This window comes from Pithys albifrons, chromosome 15 (assembly GCF_047495875.1).
Source record: "Pithys albifrons albifrons isolate INPA30051 chromosome 15, PitAlb_v1, whole genome shotgun sequence".
Lineage (NCBI taxonomy): Eukaryota > Metazoa > Chordata > Aves > Passeriformes > Thamnophilidae > Pithys > Pithys albifrons.
Genome location: NC_092472.1, coordinates 19,038,946 through 19,062,054, shown reverse-complemented (window position 1 = coordinate 19,062,054; position 23,109 = coordinate 19,038,946). Strand labels below are relative to the sequence as shown.

General features: G+C 49.9%; 1 protein-coding gene across 2 annotated transcripts in view; it reads left to right on the top strand.

Moving 5' to 3' along the window:
• The window catches only part of SEPTIN8 (septin 8), a 34,558-nt gene extending 18,812 nt beyond the window's left edge, over nucleotides 1-15,746 (top strand). The window contains exons 3-10 of one of the 2 annotated variants that reach the window (XM_071570646.1): nucleotides 537-732; nucleotides 1,375-1,561; nucleotides 5,188-5,349; nucleotides 6,770-6,866; nucleotides 7,185-7,353; nucleotides 7,606-7,738; nucleotides 8,331-8,521; nucleotides 14,738-15,746. In XM_071570646.1, coding sequence (XP_071426747.1) covers nucleotides 537-732; nucleotides 1,375-1,561; nucleotides 5,188-5,349; nucleotides 6,770-6,866; nucleotides 7,185-7,353; nucleotides 7,606-7,738; nucleotides 8,331-8,521; nucleotides 14,738-14,792 — 1,190 coding nt within the window. In that variant the 3' untranslated portion in view covers nucleotides 14,793-15,746. Of the gene's footprint in view, nucleotides 1-536; nucleotides 733-1,374; nucleotides 1,562-5,187; nucleotides 5,350-6,769; nucleotides 6,867-7,184; nucleotides 7,354-7,605; nucleotides 7,739-8,330; nucleotides 8,522-10,729; nucleotides 13,559-14,737 lie in introns of those variants that run through there. The other variant, XM_071570647.1, reaches the window with a different exon arrangement.
• Nucleotides 15,747-23,109: the final 7,363 nt, after the last annotated feature.

Genomic DNA, 23,109 nt, shown 5'->3' with positions numbered 1-23,109 from the left:
GATCTCCTTGGGTTTTGCCTCTGTCCTCTCCCATGGCCAATAGTGCTGTGTGTAGTGAATGAGCAGTTCACATGGGGTCCCTAGTAGGCCAGTCTGGAAATTATCAGAGTCTTGTTTCATTACCAGGAGGGAGAGTTCAAACCCCTTCTGGCTTGCAAACAGCTTGTCAGCCAAGTATTCTGGGATGGAGCTTTTTGTGATGCATCCCAGGCGTCCCTCAGGGGCTACTAAAATGGTGCTCTGCTCAGCTTCTCTGGTGCAGAATCCCAAGCAGAGTCAGGGGACATGGAAAGGAAGATGGTGTGTTTTGCTGTGCTCTGTGACAGTCTCTGGGAAATGGGACCCAAGTGTTGGCTTTGCATTAAGCATGGGAGGCCTTCAGGAAGGCAGATACCTGGGTGGCAATTACGTGTCTGTCCACGAGCAATTTGTAGTGACCTTTCGCAGTGTGATTTAGCTCTGCTCTCTAATTAGTGTGCTTTGAAGTACCTCTGACAAATCCGTGCTGCAGTGAGCTGAGGGTTTGTCCTTCCTAGGTGAGACTGGCATTGGGAAATCCACGCTGATGAACACCCTGTTCAACACCACCTTCGAGACGGAGGAGGCGAGTCACTACGAGAGCGCCGTGCGGCTGCGGCCGCGCACCTACGACCTGCAGGAGAGCAACGTGCACCTCAAGCTCACCATCGTGGACGCCGTGGGCTTCGGGGACCAGATCAACAAGGACGAAAGGCAGGTCTCGTGCCATCTGCTGCCCCCTGAGGCTTGGGCACGAGCTGCCTGCAGCTCTGCCTGCAGCGTTGCAGGGGTGTCCGTGTTTCTGGCAATGGAGTAGTGGTGGCTCCGGTTCTGGGGACTGAGTGTAGAGGGAATTGGGTGAAGAGCCAAAAAGAGAGGTCACAGGAGGTCTTTCCAGCAGGGAGTGGTGTCCTCCAGCAGCGTGAGCAGTTAGCAAGCTGTCCTCAGTGCAGTCAGGAATTGTCTGTTCTGGCAGTGGTTGGTGTTTCTGGACTTGTCTCATTTAATTACACAGATGTCTTGTTCAAGCCCCAGGTAAAGGCTGTGGGACTCCAAGGTCTCTCCTTGGTCCTGTTGCATTGCTACAGCCAGATGGCTCAGCCCTGGTCTGGGGAAGGAGTTGTCTTTCCATGCTCTGCTGTCCTTAGGCTTTTCAGTGCAACCTCAGGAATCTCCAGCAGCCTTTGGGTTATAAGGTCTCTGTGTAAATGCCACACATTTCCTGTTGTAAGGCTAAATTGTTTGAGTCTTGTAGCTCCATTTCAAGGGGTAGCCTGGAATGTCTCGGAGAACTTAAGCCTTTAACCTGCTGAAGTTTGGTGTGCAGTCCCTGGGTTGCTAATGGGATGGTTTTAGTTACAGGCCGATAGTAGAGTACATTGATACGCAGTTTGAAAACTATTTGCAAGAAGAGCTGAAGATCCGCCGGTCCCTCTTCAACTACCACGACACGAGGATCCACGTCTGCCTGTACTTCATCACCCCCACTGGCCACTCCCTCAAGTCCCTGGACCTGGTGACAATGAAGAAGCTGGACAGCAAGGTAAGGCAGTGCAGACCATGGTCCCTCTTTCTGGAATGCTTCTGGTGATACTGATTGTCATGTGCAAGGTTTTGTTCCTTTCATGTAAGTGCTGGGCTCCTTCCTGCATGGCAGCTGGGAATTTTTAGGACTCTGGTAAAGCTTCATCTGCCCTGGTGATTGCTGAGGTCCTGTGCTTGTTTTCTCACTGACTTTCCTGAAAAATGACAGGAAAATCCTATTTTACAGCTGTGTAAATTCTAGAGTGTCCCTCATTGTGACAACCTTGCCTAGATGAGTTGATATTTATAAAGCCATTGGCTGCAGCTTTATTAGCTGTGCAGGTGAGGAAACCTTCCAGCTCCAGCAGCTGAACTGTGAAAACTGTGGGGCCACCTTTGCTGTCCCAACCTGTCAGCAAGGACAGAGGGGCTGAGAGCCAGCAAAGCTGTACAGCCCTAAGGTGGTGGTCAGTGCTGGGGAGAAGGTTTGGTTGTGTGTGCTGGTGCAGTGAGCTGTCACTGCTGTCACTGCTGGCAGCACCAGGTGATGTGGGGAGGAGGTCACAGTGTCTCTGAAAGTGTAATTATGGTGAAGAATTCTCAGGGTCATAGGAATCCTAAAAGTAGGTCATGAGAGGGTCTCGCTGGGAGTTGTTTCTTTGTCCATAAGCTGTTCTGCCTTAGTGGGCAGTGGGATACCTAACCAGTGACTTGCTGATACTCCTGCAGCTCAGAGCAAGTTTCTGACACACTTTTGGGAGCTCCAGCTGCCTTCCAGGGAGCTGCAGGAGGCTCCAAAGGTCACTGGTGGCAGCAGCATCTCTTCTTTTCTTCACAAGGACTTCCTGTCTTTCAGAGCAGTGTTGTAGCAGGAAGGTGGTTCCTTTCAGGTGGCAGATGCTGACCAGCCTGCAGAGGGGCAGGCAGGGCAGCTGGGACCCCACAGGAGCTGGGATCCCCTGGATTACAGGAGGGAGCACTCTCTTCTCTGCTACTGTTCACATGCAGCTCTATCTCCTCCCTGGCGGGTTGAGTTCCCCCTTGTGCAGTCCCTGCTCCTTGCCCTCACCACCCAGGGCTCATGGCCTGCTTTTCCTTGGCCCCAGTCCAGAGCAGGCTCTGGCTTCCCATTGCAGTGGGCTGTTTGTAACCTTAGTGCCTGTTACACTGACTTCATCAGGAATCTGAAAACTTTCCCTTAATAAAGTCTTGTCTCTTGGTGCAGTGCCAGCATTACATGTTCCCAGAAATATGTTTGGAGGAAAGATTTGCACGATTCCCCTTGGTGCTGGTGGTCCCACAAAGCATTTCTCTTCTTTTTCCTTCTGCATTCCCTACTTTTCACATTTGTGGCTGCCTTTTATGTGGTCCTTGGGTAGTACCAAAATAAATTCTTTGTACTTGTGGAGAGATGAAAACTTTCTGCACACACGAGCTTTTTATATTTCTAAACTTCCACTTAAATAGTCCTCTCTGGAGGCATTTTATCCCTTTGCTCTCATCTCCTTTCTTGCCAGGCATGAGAACATCCTGGATTTCATGCTGTGGTGGCCTCGCTCAGGCAGGCACATGGCAGGGAATGAGCAAGTAGAGCCCATTGACACTTTCTGGGCATCAGGGATTCACGTTGCATTTCTGCACTGGTGTCATCCCAGGCCATCAGGGGGCTTCCCTGGCATTCCTGAAGGTTTGTGCATGGCAGCCCCTTTCCCTGGTGCTGGGGGCAGTGTGTGGGCAGTGAGCTGGGTGTCAGCATTCCCCAGGCAGTTCTGAGCTCTCCACACAGGGCCAGCGAGTGGGGTTTGTGGGACACCTTTGCCTCAGCCCACCAGTGGCATTGCATCAGGTGCTGGGCAGGCTTTGCAATCTGTGTGATGATTTCTGGAACAGATCTTGCTTTTAGTGTAAAATTTACAAATGCCTTCTGGCTAAAGCTGTTTTGTAAACAAAATCTTCCATTGTACTGTAAAACAATATCTGTTTGGCTGAGCTCATGGCCAGCTGTTGTTTGGGATGTTTAGTTTCAGGCAGAGAGCAGAAGCATCCTCAGAAGTGCTTGTAGGTAGATGGAATGTGCCTTGTGGGAAGCACGTAGGACCTGGCAGGGCTTGGCTTTCCATTGGGTTTAACCTGGGAAAAGAGGAGATAAATAAAACTGCATTTGTATCAGATGAGAAGGTGATTTATTGATTTAAAATCCAGCCCTGTCCTGGGAAGTGGTGGCACAGTGTGTCTGCTGTGGGTGTCCTGGGGCTCCCTGCTCATCCCTGCGTGGTTTCCATCAGCATGTGCTGTTGGAGCTGTTGCTGCTCCAGGCAGATCAGCGAGACACCCAGCTGTGCTCGTGGCCCTTTCACCTCTGTAATGAGGACATGGACCTGCTGAGCAGTGCAGGGAGCAGCAGACCTTGTTCTGTGAGGGTTTGTGGCCCTTGGTAAAAGAGGTCAGGTCAGTGGCTGAGAAAAAGAGGAATTTATTCTATCAGATAAATTTGCAACGAGGAAATTAAGACTGTCTTCATTTGCAGTGAGTAAATGCTCTTGTGTTTACTGAGTGCTAAACCAGAGAAGGGGGTGGGGAGCCCAAGGAGAATGGAAAAAACACTGAGCTACAAAGAGAACTTGAGCTGGGAAAGCAAGGCCATTTATTGTAATGGGCACCCGCTGCAGACCAACTGGCTGCTACAAATTTCAGCTCTGTAGGACAATAAGCATTGGCTGTTGGGAAATGGTAGATGGGAGATCAGACCTTGCCCTTATTTGTCTGAATTCCTGTGTTTTACTGCTCTGAGTTTGGCTGCTGTTCAGACAGACAAGTTCTGGTGCTGTTTGTGTGGCAGTACCACACCTGGCATTTCTGGGCACAGCAGCATTATCTGTCAGAGGCTCCTGTGACAGACCTGGCCCTGCTGCAGCTCTCCCAAGCACGAGGCCATAGTGAGCCCCATCCCTGCTGAGGGATGTGGGATGTGGCCCTCGTTTACTCCTGATCTTGGGGGGTACTGGGCACAGGGGCCCCTCCCCACCTGCAGCCTGTGGGTGGCTGTGGAGCCTGGGCTGATGGAGCTGTGTGGGGTGTGGGCACTGCTGGCTGATGTGAAGCCAAAGCTGAGCAAGAACAGCAGGAAGGCAAATCTGTGTGCTCTGGGGCCCCCTGCACCTCTGCTGGGTGCCCGTGTAACCCTCATGGCATCCCCAGGTTGTGACCCCCCCAAGGGGCTCAGGGAGCCCTTGGAGAGGATCCACAGCTGCTGTCAGGGTGTCTTGAGGAGCCCCTGCTTCAGCACAGGAAGGTTTCCCCAGCTCAGTGAGCGTTTCATGCTTTGTGTCGTGCAAAAGGGCCTGTCAGCACAGCCAGAGGGGGTGGGTGACAGCAGGATGTGAGTCTCTGCCTCCCTGACGTGTGCAACAAAATACATCTGCCAGAGCAGGGGCTTTGATCTGCTCCTTGTGTACTTAGTGTTTGGTTTATCTGAAGTCTTGTAGCCGAAGGAGTGCTGGAAAACTGTTCCCTCTAGTGTTCAGCTGGGCTGGGCTGCAGCTGCTGTGCCAACGGCAGAGCTGTGGGAGGGTGAAGCAGGACCTGGGGCACCCCCAGCCGCTGCTGACCCGGGGGTTTGTCCTTCCTTCCCTGCTGCTGCTGCAGGTGAACATCATCCCCATCATTGCCAAAGCAGACACCATCTCCAAGAGCGAGTTGCACAAGTTCAAGATCAAGATCATGAGCGAGCTGGTCAGCAACGGGGTGCAGATCTACCAGTTCCCCACGGACGACGAGGCGGTGGCTGAGATCAACTCTGTGATGAACGTGAGTAACACTGGCCAGCCAAGAGCTGGGACAGCTGCAACTGCTGCCCAAAAATGCATCTGAAAGGCAAGTTTCACTGGGAATGTCCCGACACTGAACTGTGGGAAAGCCAAGCTGTGGGTCTGACAGAAGGCTGTTGCACACAGAATTAATTCAAATGTGGCTCGTGTTTAATCTGGGGCCTCTCTGGAGAAACTCAGCTCTAAAATCTGTTTTATTGAATTTTTGGAAAATGCTTTCTGTCTGCTCTTAGGCTACTTTACATTTGAGGAAGGAGAAGTTTTGAGTAAAAATGTGACAGTTGAGATTTGTATTGGCCTTCTGACTTAAGGAGGCTGAGCAGAGAAAATCCAATTAAAGTAAAGAGGAAAAATTGTTGGTTTCTATTTTGTCTTTCTTGAAATTCAAGGATCAGATTCAGAGCTGGCTGAAGCATGTGCAGAACACTTTCAAGCTTCCTGTCTCCCAAATTAGAGTGCAGCTATTGCAGTAGAAACAGCTGAAATGTTTCCATGTTAATTTTATAAATCAAAAGTATCTTTTTTGTCAAAATAAACTTTTTCCTGCATAGCTGTTTCTTATTAAATGCTTCATTTTTATTTTCACCTTCCCACCCTCCCTTTTCTTTTTCTTTTTTTTAAATTCAGTCACCAGTTGATTTCTGGGTCAACTAGATATGTATTTTCACTGTAATAGTTCTTTTTCTCTGAATTATGAAAAATGTGGAGGATTCACTCTTTTATAATAATTGCAAGCTGTATGCACTGGAGAGAAAAACAGGAGTCATGCTTGCTTGGCTTTTCTTTTTCTCCTTCCTTCCCCCAGTGGAAATATTTCTGGCCCCTTCTGCAGCAGTTCCACTCTGCTGGATCCATCTCCCCTTCAGTGGGAAGGGTTTTGGCAGCCTTGCCCTCCCCTGGTGCCCACTCCAGAGCTCCTTCCCTGCAGTCCATGGAGGGGGCCCCGTTTCCTGCTGTGCCTGGTGCTTTGCAGACTTGGAGAGCAGTGAGCACACGTTGTATCCTGCACATGTCCCTGGCAGTGCCCACACTCCGAGCTGTGCCAAGGCCTGTTTGGGATGCCCTTGGTTGTGCTTGAGGCAAGGCAGGGAGTGCCCCGCTCCTGGCACGTGCAAGAGCAGCCTGGCAAACGGGCAGGGGAGGGCAGGGATGCCCACAGTGTTCCCACAGTGTGTCCCCAGCTGGCTCAGCCCAGCCAGCACTGTGGGGAGCTGTGCTGTGGCTCTGCCCTCCTCTGTAACATCCCAGTTCAGAGCGGAGATTCTCCGAGTATCAGAGATCGTGAGGTTCAGGGGGAGGACTCTGGGAAGCAGACCCTGTGCCTGGGTGAGGGGGTGAGGTCAGGCTGATCTCCAAGGGTTCCCCCATGCTCTGAGTCCCTGCCCTTGGCTCTGTTTCAGGCTCATCTGCCCTTTGCTGTGATCGGGAGCACGGAGGAGGTGAAGGTTGGGAACAAGCTGGTGCGGGCTCGGCAGTACCCGTGGGGAGTGGTGCAAGGTGAGGGGCTGAGAGTGGGTACCCCAAACCTCCCGGGGTGCCCCTGCTCACACTGGCCCTGCCAGCACCTCTGGTGGCTGAACGGTGCAGATCTGTCCTGTGCAGCCTGTGCTGGGTTGGCCAGTCCTCCCTTTGAATTCCCATTCCTGCAGCAGGTGGGAGGGTCAGTGGGGGTCCCTGCAGCCAAGGGGCTGTGTGTGCCATGGGCAGGGGGCAGGCAGAGTTCCTTGGGCTGGGAGGGTCTGGAGTCAGTCTGTATGTGCCTCTGTGCTCCCCACCATGTCTGCAGTTTGCTGACCTGTCCCTCCCCTCCCTCAGTGGAGAATGAAAGTCACTGTGACTTTGTGAAGCTGCGGGAGATGCTGATCCGGGTGAACATGGAGGACCTGCGGGAGCAGACCCACACCCGCCACTACGAGCTGTACAGGAGGTGCAAGCTGGAGGAGATGGGCTTCAAGGACACAGATCCAGACAGCCAGCCCTTCAGGTGAGCAGCCTGCCCAGCCAGCAGCAATTCACAGCCATAGTTTGGGACTGACAGCCCCAAAAATGGTTGCTCTGTAGGTGGTATCCACAGTGCTGGGCTGGAAAATAGTAGGCCTGGGTTTGAACTTTGCAGCTGACTTGGATGTTCCCTTCCCTGCCTGTTTGTCTTTAAGCAACACAGACAGGCATGCATTTCCCCATCCCTAACTCATCGGTGTCCAAGAGTCTGGATCTCATTTACTTTCTTCCTCAGCCTCCAAGAAACGTACGAGACCAAAAGGAAAGAGTTTTTGGGCGAGCTCCAGAGGAAAGAGGAAGAAATGAGACAAATGTTTGTTAACAAAGTCAAGGAGACAGAGGCAGAGCTGAAGGAGAAGGAGAGAGAGGTGGGTGTGCCAAAAACCTGTGAGGAGCCCAAAGCACAGCCCAGAGGGAATGTGGGTCTGGGCAGTGTGAATCCTGGCAGCACAGGCAGCTGTGGAGCAGAACTCACCAGCCAAGGCACGAACACACGTGTGTATCACTGGGTTAGGTGCCTCAGAATGCAGCCTTCCCTCCCCTGTGCCATGTGTAGGAACCACGTGTGGCTGCTGTCTGGGCAGAGAAAGGCAATGGCAGAGTGTTTAGGGGAGCACCCATGTCAGGCAGATTTGCTCCTGGGGCTCCCTGGACAGCAAAGCTCCCTGGGCAGCTGGGCCTGGCCATCCTCAGAACCAGTGAGGAACAAAGGAAGCCACAATGTCCCCAACCCCATGCAGGGCTGCAGGCTGAGCAGAGATCCTCTGGGCACATGTCCAGGGCTCACACTTCCTCCTGGTTTGCTCTGGGGTGTCAGGCAGAGCTGGATTTGTGTCCTCCCTGCTTTTGGTGGGCACTGGGTGCCCAGCACCCTGTGGGGTGGGAGGTGTGAGGGGCTCCTGGGGCAGCACAGGCCAATGTCCTGCTGGATATGATGCTGAGGGATCTGTCTCCTACCAGCTGCATGAGAAATTTGAGCACTTAAAAAGGATACACCAGGAAGAGAAAAGGAAGGTGGAGGAGAAGAGGAGGGAGCTGGAGGAGGAGATGAATGCCTTCAACAGGAGGAAAGTCGCAGTGGAAACCTTGCAGTCCCAGTCCCTGCAGGCTACCTCACAGCAGGCTCTGAAGAAGGACAAAGACAAGAAAAAGTAAGTGTCTGAACTGGGGTCTTCCTCCTCTGCCACTGGGAAGCTGGAGGTCTGCTCAGCTGCTTTAATGTTTGGTCCATTGCTTGGGCAGCACACACAGAAGGGGGGTTTGGAATCCTAATTCCCATCCTTCTGAGTCTTTGCTTAAAGCAGAGGAGAGATGGGGCCCCCTATGTCTGGGCACTGCCCAGGAGAAGGTGGGAGGAGCTTGCAGTGTGGGGCTGTTCTCTGAAGGCTGGTGGTCCCCTGGGTCTCTGGGACAGCCAGCTCAGGGGTCCTGGGAGCTGTCTGCTCCTGGAGACAGGGGGGAAGGTGACTGGAAATAATCTGCATCTCCTCCCCAGCAGAGAGGAGTGGGAACAGCCCTGGCAGAGCCCCAGGGTCTCCTGGCTGCAGGCCCCCACCAGGCACTGCCTGGCTGCAGTCTCTGGGCTTGGGCTCTCTTCTGACTGTGCACTTGCTTTATTTTTAGAGGCAGAGCTGTAAAGAAGGAAACAGCAGCTTAGAGTGAAGATGCTTAGGAAGTTCATTAGGGCTCCATGTGAAACGAGGCCCCAAGACAGTTCTGATTACAAGAAAATTTTTTCCCCTAAAGGCAGGATTCTTATCTTAGCTTGCTCCAAGTTAATTGGCATTGCTGAAGCCAGGAGGAGTGAGGACATGGCAATAATGCTGTTCAAGCACCTGGGTGTGTAATGATAGAGCAGGAGTGGGACAAACAGATTGAAAAAGAAAAGGTGGTAGGAGGTGATCCTGGTTCCATTCCAGGCAGTCTCTGAGGAACTGTGGCCAGGGAGCAAAATGAGATGCACCCTCATGCAAGCTGGTAATTCTGCCATTCCAGCAGCTTTTGTTTCTTCCCTTTGCCTGAAGGATCTCAAGTGTCTGAACTGCATTCTGTCAACCCCAGAACAGACTGGTGGCAAGGCTTTCTAAGCCTCTTAATGATGGCAAGAAAAAAGGACCACAGAGAGTAGTAACACCCCAGTTTGTGCCTGAGAGCACAGCCTTTGGCTTCACGTTGCGAGGAGATCTTGTGCTCTGTCATTTCCCTGCTGTCAACTGCAGCACCAGAGGAGCTCCTTCTGTGTACTGACATCCCGGCAATTTGTTTCTTCCTGTGTTAGATAACAGGGGAGATTATTGAAGTCGTTCCTTGGAGTGTAAATGTGTTGGTGTTAAAAGCACATCTCTCTGTTCTGCAGACCTTTCCACGTGCTCTGGGCATGGCCCAACTCACACAGAGTCCAAATGGTTTGTAGGAGAGTTTGCTGAAAACAGGGTTTAATGCCATGTGAGTGGGGGGCTGAGCCCTGGGGCAGCTGGGCACTGCTCTGGGCAGGGGGAGCACCCTGAGCCCCAGCTGTGCCTGTGCAGGGGGTGCAGCTCCCCCTTGGCTGCTCCTGGTGCCACAGAAATGGGTGTGCTGGGCTTGGCTGGGCTTAGCCCACCTGCAGGTGGGAGCCTGGACCCTTCCTCTTCTGGGTGGGCATCATAAACCAGCCATGGTCAGGAGCAGGGCCAGGGGAGCAGCCCAGTGGTGTGCCCAGGTCTGAGGGGTACCCACGGTGGGGGCTCTGCAGCTCCAGAGCAGGGCTGGACAAGGAGAACCATGGCCAGGATGGCTCTGGGGTGGGTTCCTTTGCATCCCTGGGAGCTGGTTCAGAGTGTTTTTGGGAGCTGGTGCCTGGCTGTGCTTTCCCTCAGCCCCTGGTTGGGACTGTGCCACGGCTTTGGCCAGCAAAAGGTGCTGACCCAGGGCAGCGTGAGGGGAGTGGGACCCTGAGGGGGTCCTTGGGGGGCATCACTGCCAGGAGAGCCCTCATGCTCCCCAGGGATGGGATGGGAGTGGAGGAGTGTCCAGGGTTTGTGGGTGAGGCATGAGGACCTTGCAGGAACTGTGAGCTGCAGAAGGGATGTGTTTTCTTGCTTCTTCATTCAGGAGAGCTGGTTGAACCCTTTGCCATCTCCTGGCTCAGGGCAATGGGTTTGGCAGCTCTGATGATGGAAGGATTGCAGGTGTTGGGGAAGAAGAGTGTTTGTGGGGCTGCTCCCACCCGACGCCTTCAGCTGCCCCAGCAACATTTGTCCTCCTCCTCCTCCTCCTCCTCCTCCTCCTCTCTTGATTTTAACATATTTCACTACACTTTGCTTTTGTTTAATTTTCATAACTTTAATTCATGCTTTTTTATGTTTTGTTTCTTTCAGTTAATCACACACAGACTTTCAGGCCAAGAGTGGACTTGGTGCTTTCATGTGTTAAGTTGCTTGAGTGTCCCACCCCGTGACCCTTCTCATAACTGTGTGAGTGGACCAAAGGGAGAGAAACTGAGCATCTCCGGTGGTTGCAGTAAAGACCTGCTGTTATCTGTGCACAGTTAGCAGGAGGTTGGCAGGAAGTGACCTGACATGCACATTTGGTTAAACAAAGCCAACTAATCCCTCAAGCAAGACGTTTTGTTCTGAACCCAGTGACTGAGCACCCTGGTGTGACCTGCCCATAACTGTTTGTCTGAGCTCATCTTACCCACCAGCTAAATAATTGCTTCCTACATTTATGTTTTTGTTAATTGGCTAAGGTGACTGCTCGAGGCTCATTGACCTTCCCCTGTGCATGCACAGTGAGAGGAGTGGTATGAGAAATGCTGAGACATTTATTTTTCTAACAAAATTCTCAAATAAGTTTTTAAAACGGGTAGAAAACCCCAAAGCTGAGGCTTTCTGCCCTGGGATTCTTAGTCAGAGTAACCCTCGTCCCAGTAATTCTGTATTTAATCCTGAATTACTCTAAACAGTTTCTACATCATTTATTATAGATATATATATATATATATAAGGAGAGAGAGAGAATGGTTAATAAAATTTGTGGGACAATGTTTTGAATTTTCTTTACTGCTAAATTAGAAAATTTATAGAAAAAGATTTTTGATGAGAGTTTGTTGTATAATGTGGAACTGCAGGATTAGTGTGACTTTCCAGTTGTCACTTACCAATGTATTTACTGTTGTGGAAGCTATTTAAGCCATCAGCTGAACTTTTACTCTTTAACCTTAAGCTTACCATGTGCCTGTAGGGAGAATCCCCTGCCCCTGAGCACTGTGTTGATGCTGACAGGCTCTGGTCCTCTTAGAAGGTGCTTCCTTTGACACTCCTCATGCCTAGAAATCACAGCCTTGTTTCCTGGGCAACTGAGCTTAGAGCAATAATTAGGATCAATATTAATTTTTTCCACTCAGACCATTTTGTGACCAGTCAGGACAATAACTGAACAGAGAGTTATGTTGTCATGGAAAAACAGTTGGACCCAATTCCATCCATCCATCAGATCCGAGGCTAAACAAAAAGAAATATTTTATATTAACCCTCACATCGTGTCTTTAGAGTTTATGAAAACACTGGCTGGCTAAGTGTTAGTTGTGAGTGTGTGTTTTTCTTTACTGTTACAGGATTTTTCTGATGTTTTTATTGCAGATTTGTCTTTAAGCTCTCAGCAGGCTCCTGACATGCTGCAGAGGGAGGTGCAGGGGCTGGGCTGTCCCTGGGTGCTGGGGGGCAGCATTTGGCTGGATCTGAGGTTCTTTAACCTGCATATCCCATTAAAGCAGCTCTTTTTTCCCCTCTCTAAATACATGCTCAGGTGTTAAACTGTTTCCCTCTTGGCCTTTTTGTGGACACACTGACAGTCGTGTCAGTTACTTGATGCTTGTAGGAAAGAACCTCACAAAGATCTCACTGGTACCTTTTAGAACAAGCTGTTGTTCAAAGAGTAAAAATTCTGCACTTGTTGGGAGTCTGCTGAAAGCTGAACATTTAACTTTTAAGGCTGTGCCTCCAGGTTAGGTGTATTTTAAAGAGCAACTGTCACATGTGGGGAGGATTAGTGTGGTTATCTCAAACACACACAAGGAACCCAACCCTCTGTTTCGTGCAGGAAGACAATTCCAGCTCACCTCTGACTACAGTCCAATCATGTAGCAAATTATTTGTTATTGATTTTTCCTAATGAGAGAAACTCTGGTGCACTAATTGCCTATTTGGTTCAGTGTTTGCTTCTCAAGGCCAATGGTGGCACAGAGCAGAGACTGGTGGTACTGGTGGGCACCAGTGGTGGTACTGGTGGTACAGCTGCCCCCCCAGTGTGTTCCCAGTCAATAGTTCTCTCCTGATCTCGTGCTGCTGCCAGCAAGATCTATGCAAATGGTTTCTCTCTGCCCTGGCTCATCAGAGATCAGTTCTTTTTTCCCAGAATAACAGGTAGTTGAGAAAAATGATGATAACAAAGAGTAAAAACCTTCCAATCCATGGGCATTGTGGAGATATTTACAGCTTTTTCTGAAGAAGACATTCAGAATGTATGTAACAATATTTTAATGATGATGATTATTATATTATTTGACTTTATGTTGTGGTGGACATCCCTTGTCCTTGTAGTTGCTTGTTCAACGTCACAATCTCTCCAATGAGACTGTCATTTTTTTCCCAGTACTTGTTTTTTTTCCATTTGGCTGAGACAAGATTTAAGCATTGTGGTATATAGGGTAGTTCTGTATCTTATTTTTATTTAACAAGTTACAAATGCCTGGTGATGCCAATCCCATCCAGTCTGAAGACTTAGGTCTTGTAGACTGGAAGGAGTGAAAGAAAACCCCTTCGGAAGTGACTGAAACTATTCAGTGACACATCCTTCTGCTGTGCTATACATTTATCTGTACACGACTGGTGTTAATGGCAAAAACTCTCAATTTTTTATCATTTAAACATTTACCATCCTGTATGTTGTCTGCTTTCTAATTTAAATTGTGTTTTGTGGGTCTCTGGCTGTGGTGGGTGCCCCAGGTGGAGATGGGGTGGCTGGTTTGGAGCAGGGGAGGCCCTTGGGGACCTTCCTGGGGGACACAACCCTCTGGGACGTGCTGCATCCCTTTGCTTTGTCATTCCCAGCGTGTTTGGGTTTGTGGTTTGTTTGGTTTTTTTACTTTCATTTCTTTCCACTCACTTTGTACTTTTTTCTTTTATTAAATCTCACACGTATTTTGAGTTTTTGTGGTGTCGTTTATTTCGTGGTGCTCTTGCTGTGCTATCTGGTCATTGTCTGTATCATCTGTCAAAACAATAATGTGTTGTGATTGCAAGCTTACCAGGCACAGGCTGTCTGTGACTACTGGGAACATTCAAAAATATAACTGGCTAATTAATAACAACTAGCTAATCATAGAGCATGCAGAAATGCACCTCATCTGTAATGTGGGGAGAAATTCTAAGATATTAATGCAAAGGGCATCCCTGTTTGGGCAGGAGGGGCTTGTTGGTGCATCTGCTTTGTGGGATCTGGTGACCCAGCTCAGCTGCTGTGCTGGTGCCCAAAGGGGGATGTAAGGGCAGGATGAACAGGGAGCAGAACTGGAGGGTTTCCTGGTGCTGCTTCCAAAGCTGTGCCTTTTCTGGAGGAGCACATCAAATGTTTGTGTTGAGGCCAACAAAAGGGCACAGCTTCAGTCAGCTCTGCCTGTTCTCGGTGTCTTTTCTGGCCATTGCTACACACAAAGTTACATTCAGTTAATGCTGGGTCCCTCTGGGGTTTATTTGGGGTTGGACTGAGACCAGTGCTGTGACTTCTGGTGGGAGGTTTTCCTGCAGCCCCAGCTGGCAGAACAAACCCAGGTGGGTTTGGTGGAGCAGCAGCTCAGCAGTGAGGTGGGTGCTGCCCTTGTCCTGCAGTTCCAGAGCCCCAGCCCAGTGCCAGGCCCTGTGATGTGCTGGTGCTTTCCCTCAGGGCACAACCAAACTCCACCTTGTCTCCTTGTGCTCAGCTGCTCCATGGGGAGAACTGCAGCTGGGGGGGGTGTAAGGAGGCAAGGGCTGTGCAAAGCCAGTGCCCCAGCTGTGTGTGTGCCTGGCAGTGTCTGCGTGTGCCTGGCAGTGCCCACAGTCCTGGCCAGGCTGGGGACAGCTCCTCACCTCTCCCATCCTTGGTCTCCATCACGTGGAACTTCCCAGGTGTTCCAGCATCAGTCTTTCCTCATGAAAAGTTTAAATCAATCCTCTGATTGCCAGTTCCAGACAAGCTGTTGGCGGCTGTGAGAGCTTCTCCAAGTTAAACTCAGATGTCTGTGCCCAGCCCCAGTGTGGGTTAAAGTGGTACTTTGACCTTTGGTGCTCTTTGCTTAATGTAAATAACTGAAACTTATACAATATTCTCTTTTGTTCTTTCTGTAGCTTTTTTAGTCTTCCCAGTGCGTACTCCATAACTACAGGAAGATATGTTAATTAGAAGATTTATTAAGGCCAAAACATCTCATGCAGAAGAAATCAATTGGTGCTTTCACCTTTAAGCTTGCAGTATGTTGCACAGAAGAGAATATGTAGCAAGCACTAAATGCACCGTGTCTTTTGATTGGGAACAGTTGCTTGATCAGGTTTCTTGGTAAAGGTGAAGTCCAAGGTACTTGCCAGAAGGTAAACTGCTAATTCAGGCTGCTGCATGGCTGGCACTAAACCCAGAGTGCTAATTTTGGGGTGAGCCCCTCCAAAGCAGTTAACACAGATTGACTCCAGAGAGACAGGGGATAAAACTGGAGGAGTGGAGGAGCTTTTGGCTTTGCTGCTTGAGCTGCCACAGTAACAGGGTCCTTTGGGTCCTCTGCTTGGTCTGGTTTTGGGGTGTAACTGCAGAACCTGATGTCCCTAACCTGACATTCTTAGTCTGACATTCCTAATCTTTCAGCTGGACTCACCTTTCAGCAGTAACTTCTCTGTACTTACAGGTTCTGTAACCAAAACCCCCCAACCTTCATCTGTTCAGTTTTCTGAGGGCAGCACGTGCTGCCTCTCCCATAACCCCTCCCCAGAGCTCCCTGCCCACCTCCCATCTGCTGCCTGGGGCTGGGCAACCCTCCTGGCCAGTCCAGGCCACTCATCCCACTGGGATGTGATGGGTGAGGAGGGAACCCTTTCAAAGGACAACTAAATGTTACATGTTAATGGAGGGGAAATGGTTTCAAGCTGGAGACTCGGTGTTCCTGGTGGGAGTTCTGTGTTTGTTACAGACTGACTTCCCCTTACACAAATACTTGTTTAAAAAAAAGGAAGGGGGAAAAACAAAGTGTGATGTCTGTGCCCCAGTAACTTCACACAGGAACAGGGAGAGGCCCCAGTTTACCTTTGTTTTAAACAACCTTGTAAATGAATCTCAGGAATGACCTACTTGTACCAAAGCTGGGTTTAATAAAAACAAAACTGACTTGTTTAACAAACATCTGTTAAAACCATGATTTGTACAGGTATAGCCCCTGCAACAACAAGATGCTGTGTCCAAATTCACAACCCTCACATGATCCCCACTTCTCCTTCTTACCCCGTTGTCCTGTGTATCTGTGATTGAAGGGTGATGTCCCTGTGCCCCCCTGTGCTGGAGCAGCTGCTGCCCCAGCCTCTCTCTGCATCTCCAGGCTGCTGCTGCTCCTTTCCCTGCTGCCAAAATACAGCCCTTGGCAGGTTTGAGGGAAGCTTCACCTTGTGCCTCTGCCTCCTGCTGGATGGTGAGACCAGAGGGGTGAGAGGCAGCTGCGAACAGGGAGTGGGTGAGTGTGGCAGGAGCCCCCCAAGGCTCCCACTGAGCACTTGTGTCTCTGTAACCCTCAAGAGTTTCCCAAGACAGAGAGGCTGATGCCCTTGGCATAAATTAGAACTTGGAAATAAATCTCAGCTGTAACAGCTACGTGGCCTGAAAATGACCCCACTGGGCACATGGAGGAGGTCTGGGGGCTCCTGCCACGTGCAGGCAGTAGGGACAAAGCCCCCTGGCAAACCTGTTCCCCCCATGTTGTTCATCCCATGCCATGGTGGGCAGGGATGAGGCACCAGGCTCTGCCCTAGCTGTGTCTGAGGGGCCAGGAATTCAGAGCTTAGGAGGGCTCTGTCTGTCTTCACATCTTGTGCTGCCCTGGACAGAACAGGGGGAAGCTGAGCTGAGCCATGAAACAGCCTTTGCTGCTGCTTTGATGACTGTTTGAAACTTGCCTGTGTTCTTTTGAGGCCAACCAGTCTAATTTCTTTGGCAAAGCTTTCATCCGTTTTGGAGCTATTGTCAGGTTGGATTCCCAGCTGGATAGGTGGATTGGGAATAAAAGCTTTTTGTTCTTTTTCCAAATTGCTCAGCAGATTTGATTAAGTTCTGTTTGTCGTGACCATAGTTTGGTCACAGAGGGGCTCCAGTTCCACATCTTGCTGAGGAGGAGCAGGGGGAGCTCTGGGGCCAGCCAGGAGTTAATGCATCATTCCATCTCAGTGCACTCTTCTGCCTTCCTACAGAACTGAACTGTAAGTACTGGTCAAATTGAATTTAATGCACTAAAGCCAATTAGCAGGAAAAACCCTCCAAACTGTATAGACACAACCTCACAAATGAGGTATAACTATTGCATTACTCTTCTCTCTGCAATTTTCTTGTTTCTTGATCAATCCTCTGACCACAGGAGTTTCTTTATTTATGTAAATGTGTGTATGAACTCTTCTCTAGGTCATCGCAAGCCCCCTGTGAGCAGTGACACCCAGCCTGGCTGGCAGAGGGGCAGCTCCCTCCTCCCCTGTCCTGGTTCCTGGGTGTCTGTGAGCTGGGACAGGGTCCCTTCCCGGGGAGGGTTCATGAATGGGGGCAGTGGTGATGGATGGGGGGCTCACAATTGCCTTGTTGTTTCTGTAGGTGGTTTAAAGCAGCCACAGAAAATATTTCTCAGGGTGCTCACCATGGGGGATTTCAGGTGCAGTTGCAGCTTTGTTTGCAAAGTGGTGGCACCTTCAGGCACCTGAAAATCTGGCCTGAAGTGAGTCTGGGTTTGGGAGCTGGGCTGAGACCCCACAGGGATGGGACCTACTGGGTCAGGATGGGGCACCATAAGAGCTCTTTGAAAATACTCTATAAACATTCTCTGGAGTTCTTCCTGGGACTGAACATTCCCCAGAACAGCAATCCTCACAGAAACAGCCACAACCACATCAAACCTGCACCAGCACTCGCTGAATGGGGCACGTTCCCAGCAGTAACTGGGGTGTGGCAAATGGGAGCCACAGCAGGGAGCTCAGCTGCAGGTGGGATAAACCTGGGTCTGGAGTGTTTGGTGCACACACTGCAAACAGGCAGGCACAGAGGGGTCATGGTCATTGCACCTCAGCTGGGCAAAAGGATTGTTCCTGCCACTGCTGTCACCTCTGTGGGGATGTTCACCTTGTCACTCATTGCTTGTCCAGGCAGGGAGGGGAAAGGCATTGGCAGCCTCTGCCCCCTGCTGCCAGAGAGAAGGGAATCAGGCAGCTCTCACTGTCCAAAATGCCTTGCTGTTACAAGAACGGTCCTGTTGCAAGAGCAGCTCCCTCCTGGTGCAGGGCATGTCTCTGCACACGTGTCATTTGCACTAAGTCTCCAGTACTGGAAGTTTCTGGAACACTTGGGCAGTTTCTTGGCAGTTTGAAGAGCAGTGTGAGTTTGTCGTGCACACACAGAGACCTCTCTGTGCTCTTAGAGAGAGCTCTGGCAGATTTAACACTTGAGAAAGTGTGAACAGCTGCTCAGCACATCAGCCCTTCGAGGTGGGGGCTCAGGAATTCCTCTCCTACAAGGTAAGACCGTGAGGAAGGGGAGGAAGGCCAGAAACTTTCCTCCTGCACTGATGAGTTCTGCTGTTACACATCATGAAGGTCCCTTGCTCCTCTCCCATCCCTGTCCCCAAATTATTTATCCCATGTCATTCCATGAGACTCCTGCCCAGTATTCAGCCTGTGTCAGTCCATTTGAAACCCCTTCCCATTCTGTGGCAGGATTGCAGGTTTAGTGTTACCCATCCTGTACTGGCTGGATTGTACCTTCAAACCAGGGCAACAATCACCTGAAAATGCTGGCCTTATTATTTAAAACAAAATCAACCCCCCCAATTATTTTAAAATAATGTGTGAGGCTGGTTTTCAGAAGTGCATGAGAGGTTTAATCTGACCTTTGTTAAACTGCTGTGCTATGGAGGTAAGCAGTTAATAAGTTGTGGTGGAATTAATTCAGGGCATTTTGTATTGTCCAGTCTGCTAAGACAGAATAAACTTACAGAACCCTGACCAGGACATGGCTGGGGAGGGCCCAAGGCAATGGAGATGGTGGGCAAGAAGTGATTTCCTACATTTCGTAGGAACTGTGTTGGGGTCTTTAATGACTTAACCAGGAAGAAGCACAGATCCCAGCCCCTGGGTTCCAGGGTAAGGCCTTAAGGAAAACTGGAGGTCTGACTGAGGCTTCTCACTGCTGCCTGAAATCCTTGGCTCCATCCAAGAGCTCTTCCAGAGGCAGCAGTGGGGGCTCCCTGTTCTGTTCCTCGACAGCAGCTCCTGCTCTCACTCCCACGGGGTGAGCCAGCTCAGCTCTAATGAGAGGACAATGGTGAGAGCTGCATGAAAGGCTCAGTCTGTCAAACTTCATCATGGCTATTTCAAAAATAAACTCAAAAGCATTTGGTTTTCCCTGCAGTTTGTAGGTGGCTGCCAGCTGGATCTCTGAGTTGAAGGATTGTCACTGAGTCCCTCCTGTCCCCTGCTTTCTGGATTGACAGAAAGTGAGGGGTAGCACATGCTGCTTAGGAAGGACATAAAAATTAGAGAGATAATACCCACTGTCTTTATGCTCTGAGAAGCACAGTGACAATTTGCCCTGTTGTTTTGGCTGCTCCCTCTGCTGGGACCTGCAGTGCTCCACTAGTCCCACAAAAACCCCAGAGCTCACCTTTAACCATTAGAAGTCAAACTGACTGTATTTTAAGAGCAATGTGACTGTCCTTAGAAGTGTTTGCAGTGCTCAGTGGAAGGCTGGGCACACTGGGCAGGTTTCTAAGTGCTCTTAGACTCTCCCATCATGGGAGAATCTCTCCTGGCTCAGGGTCTGTGGCCAAGAATTTGGAAGCCTTCCTTCTCTGCCAGAGGGATGTCTCTCTCCCCAGTCCTACACATGAGCTGCAGTTTTGTTCCCTTTTGTTGTCACCACCAAGGTCTGCAGCAAAGGCAGAACATGGACACAAGTTTCAGGAGCTGCTGAAGTGCAATGTTGGCTGTAAATACACGTGGCTTTGTTAATTTATCATGTCCTGCCCTCAGGATATGTGACCAAGGGCCATTTTGCTTCCTACCTGTGCTTTTTTAGCAGATCAGTAATAGGAACCCAGCCAGGAGTCAGCCTGTCCAGCTCCAAGGTGCTGATCACCAAGGCCAGCGTGGAGCCCCTGAACTGCACGAGCTGGTGGCAGGCCATCCAGTGCTGCAGCTGCCTGGTCAAGAGTGCCACGTGGAGGGAAGGGTTCCTCTGAGGGAGGCTGGGCAGGACACGGGGCCGGCTGGACATCACCACGGCATGGACTGGAGGGAAGAGAAAGTGTACAGATATATATATAAATATATATATAAAGAAAAGCAGAGGTCAGTGAAGTTTGTATGTTTTCATATGTCATCACCCAGAAATACAAATCTCATCTCATTATCAGGAAACCTGAAGGCTTCCCCCACCTTTTACTTTGTGTTTCGTGTCTGTACTTGCCAATCATTGAACTGCTAATGAATGTACGAGGTCTGTGTTTCCCAACAATCTCTGAAGTTTCTACGTTGCCCAGATTGCTGCCCAGGAGGTTCAGTTCAGGCCAGCAGCTCCAGATCCAGCAAAACCAGAAATACCAAGTGCACTCTGAATTCACCGAGGAAACAAGCACCTACGAAAGGCAGTTTTCACAATCAGCAGCCTAAAATGGCTTAATATTTGCACATAACCTTGAAAAAGGGATCCAGGATGTGTTCATATCACATGAATTTTGCCTTACTAGCACATGATCGTTTCTTGAAGACAAAGTTTAATTGTTTCTAACAAATGATTAGTAACTGCAATGTGAACCAAGTGCCAGATCAGGGTAGTCTCATTGCATAAATGAATAATTAGTGGGATGAAAAGGAAAATGGTTTTAGAAAAAACCTGTGTGTGAAATGTAGCAAAACTCTGACAGCTTTCTATGTACAGTATTAATAGAAGGGAAATAGTTAGAAATATTTTTGCAGCGTGTATTTAAAAAAATAAAAATGGCATATAGTTGTGCATTATAAGAATCTTTTTAATGTCCATTTCAGTTGTCCTTTAAAGATGGGAGTACATTTTTTTGAGCAAAAGGAAAGGTTTTAAATAGTAGAAAATTTTAAAAATTAATTTAAAAAGAAAATTACTGTAATATTCTTTAAAAGACTTGCAGATAGGTAGGAGCAGGTAGTTTGCCAAGCATCTTGGGAAGGATGTGTGTGTGTGCGTGTGTGTGTGTGTGTGTGTGTGTGTGCGCATCTATGTTTTCTAGTCTTCTTTGATAAGTTGTTTCTTTAAAGAAAAAAATTGCAGAACATAGTGCTGACAATGTTACAGAAATCCACTGGTGTTGCTGTGTAAAGATCCCACTGAAGCTTATCCAGGATAATCCTTTCCATTCTCAAGATCTCAGCTGGAGAGCGTTTACAGCCTCTCTGCACTGCCAGCGTCTGCACCGATGGGATTACCTGTAAAAAAGCATAAAAACCTTCAAAAAATAAAGAAGCCAACATCCTACACAGTGCTGTGTGTGCTTCTGTGTATTGTGAAGGGCTCTGACAAGGCTAAACAAGTTTATGTCTATGTGAGTGTCCTGAGTGCTGCACCAGTGATGCCCCCCCTGGGTCACTGTGACCCCCCGAGTGCTGCACCAGTGATGCCATGGCCCTGTTGGGTCACTGTGATCCTCCGAGTGCTGCACCAGTGATGCCCCCCTGGTCACTGTGACCCCCTGAGTGCTGCACCAGTGATGCCCCCCCTGGGTCACTGTGACCCCCCGAGTGCTGCACCAGTGATGCCATGGCCCTGTTGGGTCACTGTGATCCTCCGAGTGCTGCACCAGTGATGCCCCCCTGGTCACTGTGACCCCCCGAGTGCTGCACCAGTGATGCCCCCTGGGTCACTGTGACCCCCTGAGTGCTGCATCCTGGGTCACTGTGACCCCCTGAGTGCTGCACCAGTGATGCCCCCTCTGGATCACTGTGACCCCCCGAGTGCTGCACCAGTGATGCCCCCTGGGTCACTGTGACCCCCCGAGTGCTGGACCAGTGATGCCCTCTGGGTCACTGTGACCCCCTGGGTCACTGTGACCCCCCAAGTGCTGCACCAGTGATGCCCCCCCTGGGTCACTGTGACCCCCCGAGTGCTGCACCAGTGATGCCATGGCCCTGTTGGGTCACTGTGATCCTCCGAGTGCTGCACCAGTGATGCCCCCCTGGTCACTGTGACCCCCCGAGTGCTGCACCAGTGATGCCCCCTGGGTCACTGTGACCCCCTGAGTGCTGCATCCTGGGTCACTGTGACCCCCTGAGTGCTGCACCAGTGATGCCCCCTCTGGATCACTGTGACCCCCCGAGTGCTGCACCAGTGATGCCATGGCCCTGTTGGGTCACTGTGACCCCCTGAGTGCTGCACCAGTGATGCCATGGCCCTGTTGGGTCACTGTGACCCCCTGAGGCTGCACCTTCCCTCATTAATTTGCTCTGACAGGCTCAGAGGAGGTTTCCTATCAGCCTGTTCTACAGGGCTTGCTGTGGTTGTTTCCTGTGGTCTTTGACTCGGCTTCTTTGTAGCCGAGAGGAAAAGCAGAGTCACTTCAGTGCAGCAGCCTGAGGGGGGCTGTGAGATGCACTCCCTGCAGCAGCCCCTGATTGGACAGACATGGACCTGCGACTCCAGCTCCTGGGATTCCTGTTCCATTTCAAAACAGAATGAAGGGAAAAGGAGGAATGCAACCTGAAATGCTTTTGGCAGATGTTTGTAAAAGCCTGAAGAAGTCTATCACTGCATTTCTGCTGTAAGAGCTGCCCTGTGTAATTTCTCACTAGTTGCTGATTTTCCTTGCTTATCCTGGGGTGCAGACCTGAGTCAGTTCCTCTCCAGGTCCAGAAACCATTTTACTCCAAGGAAACTCACCTGTTTAAAGCTTCCTCTGAAGACCCTCTGCTGTGTCACGCCTGCCTTGCCCTCCCAGGAGCTGTAACAAGGGAATTATTGCCCTCTGATGTTGGGTGTGCATCTTTATTGTCCCCCCAGACTAAACTCTGTTGTGAACTCTGGACTTTGAAGAGAGGAGAGAGGTTTAGAGACAGGAGGAGGAAACATCCATGACAAACAAAAACAAGTCCTTCACCTGTAAAGGTCACAGTTCTTCCAAGCAGTGATGAAACAGGACTGAAAATGTTACTGCCACCTCTTAACGACTACTTAGGGTAAACAAATAAACACTTTCATTATGTCCAAGTTGTTGAAAGACTTGAAAACACAAACAGCTTTTAGTGTATCTGAAATGAAACATACAGACCTCGTCTTTTTCACTGGTTTTTGTGCAAGGACAAGGCAGGGAGTTGCAAAGCACTGCAGGTATTTTAATTTGGCCTGAAGGGAGAAGAAAACACTGAGTAAAGAAGAGTCTTGGGGGAAATAATTGCATTCTATGACACATGTTTCAAACTTTCATTTAAGTTACAGCTGCTTCTGAATTAGTTTAGCTATAGAAGCT